The 12,817-nt window shown below is 54.5% G+C and overlaps 1 protein-coding gene across 1 annotated transcript; it reads left to right on the top strand.

The window, feature by feature from the left end:
- Window positions 1-924: 924 nt before the first annotated feature.
- On the top strand, window positions 925-9,256 carry LOC133356658 (tau-tubulin kinase 1-like). The gene is made up of 2 exons (XM_061574288.1): window positions 925-1,933; window positions 4,246-9,256. Exons 1-2 carry the CDS (start codon window positions 1,707-1,709, stop codon window positions 4,679-4,681), a joined length of 663 nt encoding a protein of 220 aa, XP_061430272.1. The 5' UTR covers window positions 925-1,706; the 3' UTR covers window positions 4,682-9,256.
- The last annotated feature ends 3,561 nt before the right edge of the window (window positions 9,257-12,817 follow it).

Here is a 12,817-nt window from a genome sequence, read left to right as displayed (position 1 = left end):
CACCATCACCACCCCTAACACCGTCACCCCCCTAATACCGTCACCACCCCTAACACCGTCACCACCCCTAACACCGTCACCACCCCTAACACCATCACCACCCCTAACACCGTCACCACCCCTAACACCGTCACCACCCCTAACACCGTCGCCACCCCTAACACCGTCGCCACCCCTAACACCGTCGCCACCCCTAACACCGTCACCACCCCTAACACCATCACCACCTCTAACACCGTCACCACCCCTAACACCGTCACCACCCCTAACACCGTCGCCACCCCTAACACCGTCGCCACCCCTAACACCGTCGCCACCCCTAACACCGTCACCACCCCTAACACCATCACCACCTCTAACACCGTCACCACCCCTAACACCGTCACCACCCCTAACACCGTCACCACCCCTAACACCATCACCACCCCTAACACCATCACCACCCCTAACACCATCACCACCCCTAACACCATCACAACCCCTAACACAATCACCACCCCTAACACCGTCACCACCCCTAACACCATCACCACCCCTAACACCATCACCACCCCTAACACCGTCACCACCCGTAACACCGTCGCCACCCCTAACACCATCACCACCCCTAACACCGTCACCACCCGTAACACCATCACTACCCCTAACACCGTCACCACCCCTAACACCGTCACCACCCCAAACACCATCACCACCCCTAACACCGTCACCACCCCTAATACCGTCACCACCCCTAACACCGTCACCACCCCTAACACCATCACCACCCCTAACACCGTCACCACCCCTAACACCGTCACCACCCCTAACACTGTCAACACCCCTAACACCATCACCACCCCTAACACCATCACCACCCCTAACACCGTCACCACCCCTAACACAATCACTACCCCTAACACCGTCACCACCCCTAACACCGTTACCACCCCTAACACCATCACCACCCCTAACACCATCACCACCCCTAACACCGTCACTACCCCTAACACCCTCACCACCCCTAACACCGTCGCCACCCCTAACACCGTCGCTACCGTAACACCACCGCTACCCATGTGTGTACGTGTGGGCGTGTGTGCGTTGGCTGGGTCACACATCCCGCGTGCCCATCCACCACATTCCCAGCCACCGCAGGCCCAAGCAGCCAAATGGGCGCGGCATGCACCGGAGAAGAGATGGGCTGATGCGGTGCCTGAGGTTGTGGAGGGGTGTGGAAAAACATTTGTGCTGGGGAAACAAAGGCAGCAGGGTGTATCGTTTGTGCGTGTGTCTGTATTGGCATAGTGCTTGCCACGCACCCCATCGTGTGCCGTGCCGGTCTTCATAGGTCCTGCTCGCTAACAGCACTGGCACCAACAGTCTGTTTTGGCTATCCAGGGGATCTTTCTTTTGTTGATTGCGTGTGAATGTGTGTGTAAGTGTAGGGGAGAGGTAGTGTCGTGGTTAGTGCGCTGCACTTCGAACCCGGCGACCGAGTTAGATTCTCGCTCATGGCTGACACCAGTGACGATCATCTGAACCATTCTGGGCCTCCCCAAGGGCTACTCAGCCTCAAATGAGTACCTGATGCGGTGTATAAACATCGCCACTGGGAAGACGAAGGCGGTGAGGCGTAGTGCTGGAAAACCACCCCCTCGTGTGCTGTGCCGGCCTTCATCAGTACCGCTCGCTAACAGCACTTGCCCCGACGGTCTGTTCAGGCTATGCGAGGGATCTTTGTCTTTGCATGCTGCTCACGATGGCTCCGTCTCGCGGGTATCGCAATCTGGCACGTGGCTGGCTGTGCGTGCGTGTGGGTGCCACGTGCGTGCCACGTGTGTGCCACGTGTGGTGGCGCTTGCCACGTGCAGATCCGCCAGTATCTGGTCTCCATGACGGCAAAGGACGTGTCGGTGATGATCGCGGTGGCGCCCAGCAGGCCGGCACACGGGCAAGTACGGGGGTGGGGGTGGTGTTGAATGGTGGTGATGATGATGATGGTGGTGGTGGTGATAATCATGGCGATATTGGTGGTGGTGGTGATGATGATGGTGATAATGGTGGTGGTGGTGATAATCAATGGTGGAGCCAGGGTTTTCAGGTAGGAGGGGCAACCCCTCCAGCAATGAAAAATGATAGAGGAGTTGTTAGTAAGGAAGGACTTGTCCCTTGCTTTTTATTTGACGTGTGTGCGGTGATGGCGCAGCCATTGATCGCGGGTCGAATTCAAATCGTGTTTTCGGCATCGCGCTCGCCTTCAGGGAAGTCGTGTACTGTATACGCAACTGCGCACAATTCTGTGAGTCACTTATAACTGCTTTGCCATTACTTATTGCCAATTATGGCAGACTATTCATCTCATAGAGTCCCTGGCATGTAATAATATGCTACACAGTGGCAGTGGGAGTCGCAAAATGCCGATTTATTACTAATAAACCCCAATGATTCCCACCACCATCCATCCCAGAAGAACTCCCTCATCAAGACTCCATAGAGCCCAATGCATCTCCGACCAGGAACACATTGCCAGTGAACTCAAACACGTACACCAAGCTCTTAAGGCTAATGGTTACTCCGACTACACAATCCGTAAAGCCATCACCCCAACCATCAAGAAGGATCCTGTTGAGGAGCCTTTCAAAACCATCACCTTACCCTACATTGCTGGGGTCACAAAACAGATCTCCAAAATTATGATTAAACACAAGATCCAGGTCCGATTCAACACAGTACATAAAATCCGTGATCTGGTCCCGTCTGTAAAAGATGTGGTTCCAGACATACAGTACCCTGGCGTCTACAAACTAAGTTGCCTCTGTGGTAGCAGTTACATTGGAGAAACCAAACGACATGTCTCGGACCGCATCCGTGAACATAAAGCAGACCTGAAACACGGTAGGACAAACACCTCAGCCGTAGCAAATCACTGTTACAATTTAGTGGGCTCACATGACATTGACTTCTCCAAGACAGAGGTTCTCTGCAAGCCATCTGGCTACCATGAGAGATTCGTTCATGAGGCGAACCACATATACAAACACAGAGATAATTTCAACCGAGAAGATGGATTCTGGCTCAGCAATCATTGGAAGGACGTAATAAACCATTTCAGATCTTAACTGATTGTTGTTCACGTTTACGGTGACTTTCAGACCGCAATCCACTCACTGGCATTAACTGTGTATCTTGTGTTCTCCACAGGGAATGCATTATTTGCTCTGCTGTGGGTCTCCTGCCACCGCTCTCCCATTCACATGTTTCATTGCTTCTACATACTATTAACATTCCCTCCCTTTGCTAATGCTACCCCCTGCCCCCTCCCTTTGGTGCTGCTGATTCTGCATAATGCATGGGCATAATATGACTTTGAAACCCCCCCCCCCGCCCACCTCCTACGCATTTCCCATGAATATGCTAAAATGTTCTTGATATGCACATTCTTTTGTTAAGGCGCTCTTCTTCCACCTCCAACTCAGCTTATATATAAGCTCCTAGCTTGGCAGTGTTTCATTCTTCACCTGAAGACGGATGCTTGCGTTGTAGCCGAAACGTCGTGAGAATTATTATATTATGTTTTATTTTTATTATTTTATTACTTCCCTTCTACGTGACTTTACCGAAAAAACCAAGAAGAAGATTTGATGATATTGTTGGTGATGATGATACTGCTGGTGGTGGTGGGTTTTGGTGATGATCCTGTGATGCTGTGTGGTGGTGATGCTGCTAATGATGATGAATTCTATAACAACGCTGCTGATGATGAATTGTATAACAAGGCTGATGATGATGATGATGAATTATATAACAAAGCTGCTGATGATGATGATGAATTCTATAACAATGCTGCTGATGATGATGAATTCTGTGACAGATGATGATGATGAATTCTATAACAAAGCTGATGATGAATTCTATAAAAATGCTGCTAATGATGATGATGAATTCTATAACAACGCTGCTGATGATGATGAATTCTATAACAATGCTGCTGATGATGATTAATTATATGACAAAGCTTCTGCTGATGATAATGAATTCTATAACAACGCTGCCGCTGATGATGAATTCTATAACAACGCTGCTGCTGATGATGAATTCTATAACGCTGCTGATGATGAATTCTATAACGCTGCTGATGATGATCAATTATATAACAAAGCTGCTGCTGATGATGAATTCTATGACAACATTGCCGCTGATGCCACTAAGACCCCCTCCACTGCTCTGCCTCCGCACCCCCACCCCCAAATCGCAACAACTCAGCCCCCCGGACGAAGCAGCGGATGAGCTCCCCCCCACATACGTGGGCGCCGGCGCGGGCGCCTTCCCCCTGCGCTTCTCCGTCTCCGTGCTCGACCTGGACCCCAAGCCCATGGACAAGATCCCACACCACCACCAGCAACACTGCCTCATCCTGCGCAGCTACCTGATGGCGCACATGGGGTTGGCACCGGTGGGAGGCGTGGGCTTGTTGGCGCCGGTGACCACGCCACACATCGGCGTGGAGGAGGAGGAGGAGGAAGAAGAAGAAGAGGAGAAGGAGGAAGAGGAGGAGGAGGAGGAAGAGGAAGAGCGGCGAACTCCGGATACCGAATCCGGCTCCCCGGCGTCGTGGTCGATGCCGGTGACGTCGCCGCAATCGCCGGCACCACTGGGCCGGCCGTCGCCGCTGGCGCTGTGCGCCACGCTGAGGTCGTAGGGGTAGGGGCGGCGTGGCGCTGAGCGTCCCGCCGGCCGCTCCGTACGGAGCCTACCGTGACCGTAGAGCTACCCCGCGCCGCCTCCACACTTCACACGCATGCACACGTACGCACACACACGCACACACACGCACACACACGCACACGTACGCACACACATGCACGCACACGTATGCACACACACGGACACACACCGTGAGGTTGGTGGGGCAAACGAGGCAGTGGTGGGGGGGGGTTTTCACACCACACGCACACACGCTCCTGCACGCATGCACCCGCATGCGCTTAAATGGGTGACTGCCGTGCGTCGTAACAGTTGGAACAGGTCACGCTACAGACAGTACCACTTATGGCAGAATCTGGGTGCGGTGCTTCTGTGCGCTTGCGACCGCTCCCTGCCTTCACCGTCGCACCGTCGCCAAATTCAGCGCTGACCGGCATGTCGACTTTCACCCCCAGACCTACGCGATCGCCCCACGCTCGTCTGCGGTACCAAACCCTCAGCGAAGGGGGTCCATTGCATTTCCTGGAGCGGATCGCCTGCTGAGCGTGCGCCCAGCCTGTCGGTCCTGCCGTGCCTACTTTTTCCACTGCCATGCCAGCGCAGCTCGCGAGGCGCCAGGTTCCCCCCCTCCCCCCTCTCTCCTGTGTGTGGGCCGGAGGTCGTTGCTTGAAAAAGAAGTGATCTCAGAGGTAGCTCTGTGATATCCGCTTCAGCGTAGCCTGTTCTGAGTGGACCAGAGGTCTATTGAAGAAGGGATCTCAGAGGTAGCTCTGTGATATCCGCTTTCACGAGGCCGTTCTCAACGCTGATCATTCGACTCCTCTTGAAACTCTGCGCTGTGGGCATCTTCCCCCACGCTGGGAGTGGTATCCATATTTAAGTTGTTTCGTTGCTGTAATTAAGGACTGTATTTATTCACGTCGAGGGGCTAAGGAGAGAGTCCCGAATACTGGTCTACACAGCAGTCGTCACCACCTGCTGCGTTCAGAAGCATCAGCGCGAGCTGCTGTAGAAGCTGTAGCCAAAAGCAAGAAGAGCAGCAGTAGAAGAAACAGCAATATGATGAGAATCGCTCTCATCCACTGCAGCAATACCATCAGCAGCAGTGTTCGTAGCAGCAGAAATCTCATCAGCAGCAGCTGTTGCAGACCGCATGCATTGTTACGCAACAGAGCAGCGGCGGGGGTGGGGGGTTACACAACGCGCCCGTGCGCAATAACAAACAATCAAAACAACACGGGCACACACACACATGTGCTGAGTTGGCATGAGCTCTTCCCGTGTTAGCCGCCACCGCCGCCGCCGTCGGTTGCATGAATGCAGCAGCTGTGAACGCCACAGCCAGTCGCTCGCCCCGCTGTTTGTTACGCGCGACTTCCATCAACACCACTACCACCACCACCACCTCTTACTTCACCATCACCTCCACCATCACCACTGCCATGACCACTACCTCTACCATCACTACCAACAGCAACCTTTTGCCACTAAGTGGTGGTGACGTCACCATGGCACTTGTGCCAGGCTAGGTGCCCTTTGATGCCACGTGAGGTGTCGAAGGCGCGCTGGCAGGAGGTCATGAGACAGACCCAGGTGCCATAGGTTGACTGAGAAAACTGGCTGATGCACCACCTGTGCTCCCTACTGTGCCAACTTGCTGTGTTTTAGCCGCCCGGCGCTCCACTCATTGTTGTGAGCGTCGCTCCTCCGCCCTCCGTTGTTGCTGGAGGGCGACTGCCTCCAACTGCCCAGTAGCAGCGTCCTTCACGAGCCTCCTCTACAGATGCCGATTTGTACACCGCCGGTACCGTTCATTGGCAAGTCCACTCAGCTCCACGTCCTCCTGTGCCGCATCAGCCCATCTCTTCTCCAGTCGGTGCCATTCACGTTTTAAGCCCCCTCTATCCGGCCAAACAGAAGCCGCTTGTGCATGCGGTGGCTGGGCATGCGGGTTACATGGCCACGCCAACGCAGCCTTGCCTGCTGGACGAGCTCACTGATGGGAATGTGTCCACATCTTTCAAGGATTCGTGAGCTCCTCACACAATCCAGTCGGGTTAAACCCAGGGTTGATCTTAGGCAGGTCAGCCTGAAGGTTTTCAAACTTGCCCACATGTTCCATTAGAGGGGTCCACGTTTTGCAAGCATAGAGGGGGGAGCATGACTGTTGCCGAGAAGACCCGAAGCTTCGTGTGGACCAACAGGCCAGGTAGCTCCACACAGCGTTACGCTGTTTATGAAACGATAATGCTGCACGATTGATTAGGAGTGAGACCCCCACTGCCAAACCTTACCTGGTCATAAGCACACTGCCCAGGTACGGAAACGTCTCCACTCCTGCAACCACCACCAACACGACAGCCATCACCAATTACACGTGCACTTCTGTTCGAGTTTTAAGTGCAGTGTCTGCGGTGATTAGAGGTGATGCCGATTGCAGTGGGAGTAGTAGTTATAGCGGCGGCATTGCGAGTGGTTGGTAGTGGTGGTGGTGATGGAGTTACTACAACTGCCGTGTCGGCTCTTGTGCCCTGGACTCTCCAATTCGCCAAGACGCCGGAATCGTTTGGGGACGAGCGTCTCCGATATAAATCTCCGCCAGCCCTGCCCCCCAGGCTACACTTGGAGCTGCCCTGGGCCTGCGTTTAGGGCCAGGGGCCCCCCAGCCGTGCCCCGGTTGACCACGTGGTAATTTGGGGTTGTTCATCAGGAACAATGCTAAATTATTTGTCCGGGAAAACCTTTGCCGAGTCTCTGGACTCGCCGTGTAGGGAAAGCTCCTTGCTCCGTTGAGATTTTTGCTTTCGTGAATCTTTTTTTTTCGTGAATTTACTCAACAGACCGAGAGCCACAGCCCTGATCTCCCCCCACCACCAGACACCCTTAAGCCGGTTTAACCCGTTCGCGGGCAGCCCTGACCCCCCCTCCTCCCCCCACCTGGTTTAGCCTCCTGTGAGGAGGTGAGGGTTCGAGTCGCACGTTAGGGATGTGGCTCGGAGGGCCTCGCTGATCTGTGCATAAACCACGTTGCCTCCTCATTGAAGTATGCACACGCGCGTGCGTGCATGCGTCTATGCGTGCGTGCATATGTGCGCGTGTATGCGTGCATGTGTGTGTGCGCATGTGTGTGTGTAAACTAACTTTAGCCATGACATTTGAGCTCTGTTAAGCTTAGGGTTAAGAGCTTTGCACACTCAAACAGGGGTGTGGACTCGCTAGTGTGTAAGCTCACCTCGCCGGTGAGCTTGTGTGCACGCGATCTCGTCTGTAGGCTCACGACTGTGTGCGCGCTAATGTGTACAGCTGCTGGTGTGTGTGCGCGTGCTCTGTGGTGTGTGACCTCACTGATGTGCGCCACACTCTTGTGGAAGGTCAATAGCGTGCAAGCACACAAGTAATGAGTGCGGTGAGTGTGCGGGTTGACGCGTCTCCGTAGCAGTGTTACTCAGCCGCCCCTTCCTTCCCCACGTGCGGATTCATCTTGGCCCACCGCACGCTGGCTACGTGCGATTCAGATCTCCACGTGGACACCACGACGTCACGCGTTGCGATGTGCACACATGACGTACACGTCACGTGCGCCAAGAGCTGCGTGCATTGCACGTGACGAACGCGATTGCAGGTGGACCTGGATCGACCGATGTCACGTCAGCGTGATGTACGTGATGCGTACTATGCTGATGTGTCCACAGAGGGGGGGGGGGGGGGGTGCCCCCTCCCCAATGCCTTCAAATTAAACCGGAAGTATTAAGTCTGACACTGACGTCCATGCACGGACCCCCTCGCCCCCTCCCGCCCCCCAACCGCGGGGCCCGGGGCTGTCGCTCCGATTCGCCGTACCCCTCGGGACGGCTTTGGCACGCGGGTGGCTGTGGTGCTGCACAGGTTGTGAGCACTGCGTGCGGGGGGCGGCCTGGCCCGTTGTGTGTGCGCGTGGCTGGGTAGGGCCACTGACATTGATCCCCTGACACGGGCGCCACGAGATTCTTTCCAAATTTAACAGCTGCACGTTTGAACGTCGAGCGGGTCCGTGTTTGTGCGTGGTTGTCTCTGTGTGTGTTACGTGCGGGTGGCGGTGGCGCAGTGGTTAGCGCGCTGCGCTCCGAAACCCGACAGAGACCCTTGTTGGATTCCCGCTCACGGCCAACTGCGGCGATGATGATCTTCAACCGGTCCTGGGCCCTCCCCTAGGTCGACTCGGCCTTAATGTGTTATCTGTTGCGGTGTTGAAAAGCATCAGCACTGGGGAGACAAAGGCGGCCGGGCGTGGTTCTAGCCACCCACCCCCTCGTGTGTCGTGCCGGCTTTCATAGGAGCTGCTCGCTAACGGCACTTGCCCCGACAGTCTGTTAAGGCTACACAGGGGTGCGAGGGGGGGACTTTGTCTTGTCTGTATGCTGGTGTGAGTGGGGTGTACACGTGTGTGAGTGGGGTGTACACGTGTGTGAGTGTGAGTGGGGTGTACACGTGTGTACGAGTGTTTTTGTACGCGGAGGCGACAGTCTCCATGAGGCTCGGTGATGGGGATCACGGGGGATCAAGTGCTGGAAGACGGAAGGACGGATCGAGCTGGGGGGGGGGGGATGGGTGGGGGTTAGAGGGGGGAGGGTGAGGATAGAGTGGGGGGGGTGGTGTGAGTTGGGAGAGGGTTAGGATAGAGTGGGGGGGGGTGTGAGTTGGGAGAGGGTTAGGATAAAGGTGGGGGATGGTGTGAGAGGGTTAGGGCTGAGGATGTAGGAATTGGAGCAGCAATAGGATGTGATGGGTTGAATAGAGGGCTTGGGGAGTTGAAGGGAGCAAGGCAGGGAGGAGGATGGAATAGATGTGTCGCGATAGAAGATGGAGGCAGGGAGGAGAATAAGGGACGCAGAATGGGGGGGGGGGGGGGGCGCGGATTGAGCGATTTAATGGATGGGGGAGGGTGGATTGTAAGCGGTTAGCTATTTGAGTGGGGAGTGGATTGTGAGTGAGTGGTGCGAGGGGCTGGCTGTGAGCAGCTGCTGTGCTGCACGCTGCCGCCGCCTTCGCCACTATCGCGTGGTTTTTCTATGAGATTTGTACTCCGTGGAGCTCAATAAAAAACTGAACTCGATGAGTTGGCTCCGCACACGCGCTCCTTTGCTGGGTGGTGAGGAGCCTGGTGGTGGGGTGTGAGTGGGCTGCATGTGATCAAGGTTGTGTGTGCTGGGCAGGTGGAGGCAGTCGCCCTCCCGCGATAAACGGAGGGCAGAGGAGCGACGCTCACAACAATGAACGGAGTGCCGGGCGCATAAAATGCAGCAAGTTGGCAACAATAGGGGATGCAGTTGGTGTGCATCTACCGGTCATCTCAGAGTCAGCCAACCCATGGCACCTGAGTTTGTCCCGAGACCTGTCAGCGAGCCGTCGACACTTAACGTGGCCTCAAAGTGCACCTGGCCTGGCACAGGCGCCGTGGTAACATCACCCTCACTTGGTGGTGAATGGCGGGGTGTTTGTGTTGTGTAACTCAATTGGTGGTGAATGCCGGGGTGTTTGTGTGTGTAACTCACTTGGTGGTGAATGGCGGGGTGTTTGTGAGTGTAACTCACTTGGTGGTGAATGGCGGAGTGTTTGTGTGTGTAACTCACTTGGTGGTGAATGGCGGGGTTTTTGTGTGTGTAACTCACTTGGCGGTGAATGGCGGGGTGTTTGTGTGTGTAACTCACTTGGTAATGAATGGTGGCGTGTTTGTGTGTGTAACTCACTTGGCGGTGAATGGCGGAGTGTTTGTGTGTGTAACTCACTTGGCGGTGAATGGCGGGGTGTTTGTGTGTGTAACTCACTTAGTAATGAATGGCGGCGTGTTTGTGTGTGTAACTCACTTGGCGGTGAATGGCGGAGTGTTTGTGTGTGTAACTCACTTGGCGGTGAATGGCGGAGTGTTTGTGAGTGTAACTCACTTGGCGGTGAATGGCGGGGTGTGTGTGTGTGTAACTCACTTGGTGGTGAATGGCGGCGTGTTTGTGAGTGTAACTCACTTGGCGGTGAATGGCGGGGTGTTTGTGTGTGTAACTCACTTGGCGGTGAATGGCGGGGTGTTTGGGTGTGTAACTCACCTGGTGGTGAATGGCGGGGTGTTTGTGTGTGTAACTCACTTGGCGGTGAATGGCGCGGTGTTTGTGTGTGTAACTCACCTGGTGGTGAATGGCGGGGTGTTTGTGTGTGTAACTCACTTGGCGGTGAATGGCGGGGTGTGTGTGTGTGTAACTCACTTGGTGGTGAATGGTGGGGTGTTTGTGTGTGTAACTCACTTGGCGGTGAATGGCGGGGTGTTTGTGTGTGTAACTCACTTGGCGGTGAATGGCGGGGTGTTTGTGTGTGTAACTCACTTGGCGGTGAATGGCGGGGTGTTTGTGTGTGTAACTCACTTGGCGGTGAATGGCGGGGTGTTTGTGTGTGTAACTCACTTGGCGGTGAATGGCGGGGTGTTTGTGTGTGTAACTCACTTGGCGGTGAATGGCGGAGTGTTTGTGTGTGTAACTCACTTGGCGGTGAATGGCGGGGTGTTTGTGTGTGTAACTCACTTGGCGGTGAATGGCGGGGTGTTTGTGTGTGTAACTCACTTGGCGGTGAATGGCGGGGTGTTTGTGTGTGTAACTCACTTGGCGGTGAATGGCGGGGTGTTTGTGTGTGTAACTCACTTGGTGGTGAATGGCGGGGTGTTTGTGTGTGTAACTCACTTGGTGGTGAATGGCGGGGTGTCTGTGTGTGTAACTCACTTGGTGGTGAATGGCGGGGTGTTTGTGTGTGTAACTCACTTGGCGGTGAATGGCGGGGTGTTTGTGTGTGTAACTCACTTGGTGGTGAATGGCGGGGTGTTTGTGTGTGTAACTCACTTGGTGGTGAATGGCGGGGTGTTTGTGTGTGTAACTCACTTGGCGGTGAATGGCGGGGTGTTTGTGTGTGTAACTCACTTGGCGGTGAATGGCGGGGTGTCTGTGTGTGTAACTCACTTGGTGGTGAATGGCGGGGTGTTTGTGTGTGTAACTCACTTGGCGGTGAATGGCGGGGTGTTTGTGTGTGTAACTCACTTGGTGGTGAATGGCGGGGTGTCTGTGTGTGTAACTCACTTGGCGGTGAATGGCGGGGTGTTTGTGTGTGTAACTCACTTGGTGGTGAATGGCGGGGTGTCTGTGTGTGTAACTCACTTGGCGGTGAATGGCAGGGTGTTTGTGAGTCTAACTCACTTGGTGGTGAATGGCGGGGTGTTTGTGAGTGTAACTCACCTGGTGGTGAATGGCGAAGTGTTTGTTTTACTCACTTGGCGGTGAATGGCGGGGTGTTTGTGAGTGTAACTCACTTGGTGGTGAATGGCGGAGTGTTTTTGCGTGTAACTCACTTGGCGGTGAATGGCGGGGTGTTTGTGTGTGTAACTCACTTGGTGGTGAATGGCGGGGTGTTTGTGTGTGTAACTCACTTGGTGGTGAATGGCGGGGTGTTTGTGTGTGTAACTCACTTGGTGGTGAATGGCGGGGTGTTTGTGAGTGTAACTCACTTGGTGGTGAATGGCGGGGTGTTTGTGTGTGTAACTCACTTGGTGGTGAATGGCGGGGTGTTTGTGTGTGTAACTCACTTGGTGGTGAGTGGCGGGGTGTGTGTGTGTGTAACTCACTTGGTGGTGAATGGCGGGGTGTTTGTGAGTGTAACTCACTTGGTGGTGAGTGGCGGGGTGTGTGTGTGTGTAACTCACTTGGTGGTGAATGGCGGGGTGTTTGTGTGTGTAACTCACTTGGTGGTGAATGGCGGGGTGTTTGTGTGTGTAACTCACTTGGTAATGAATGGCGGCGTGTTTGTGTTTTGTAACTCACTTGGTGGTGAATGGCGGGGTGTTTGTGTGCGTAACTCACTTGGTGGTGAATTGCGGGGTGTTTGTGTGTGTAACTCACTTGGTAATGAATGGCGGGGTGTTTGTGTTGTGTAACTCACTTGGTAATGAATGGCGGGGTGTTTGTGTTGTGTAACTCACTTGGTAATGAATGGCGGGGTGTTTGTGTGCGTAACTCACTTGGTGGTGAATGGCGGGGTGTTTGTGCGTGTAACTCACTTGGTGGTGAATGGCGGGGTGTTTGTGCGTGTAACTCACTTGGTGGTGAATGGCGGGGTGTTTGTG

The sequence above is a fragment of the Lethenteron reissneri genome, chromosome 55 (genome assembly GCF_015708825.2).
Source record: "Lethenteron reissneri isolate LAM-NWPU_2019-01 chromosome 55, ASM1570882v1, whole genome shotgun sequence".
Taxonomy (NCBI): domain Eukaryota; kingdom Metazoa; phylum Chordata; class Hyperoartia; order Petromyzontiformes; family Petromyzontidae; genus Lethenteron; species Lethenteron reissneri.
The sequence above is the reverse complement of the archived record's forward strand: the minus strand, read 5'-3'. Positions and strand labels throughout refer to the sequence as shown.

Bases quoted from the DNA above. Each gene is read 5' to 3' on its own strand.
- LOC133356658 (XM_061574288.1), top strand. From the start codon at position 1,707: ATGCGAGGGATCTTTGTCTTTGCATGCTGCTCACGATGGCTCCGTCTC. The intron at 1,934-4,245 runs GCAAGTACGGGG...GCAACAACTCAG, and splicing joins CCCAGCAGGCCGGCACACGG to CCCCCCGGACGAAGCAGCGG.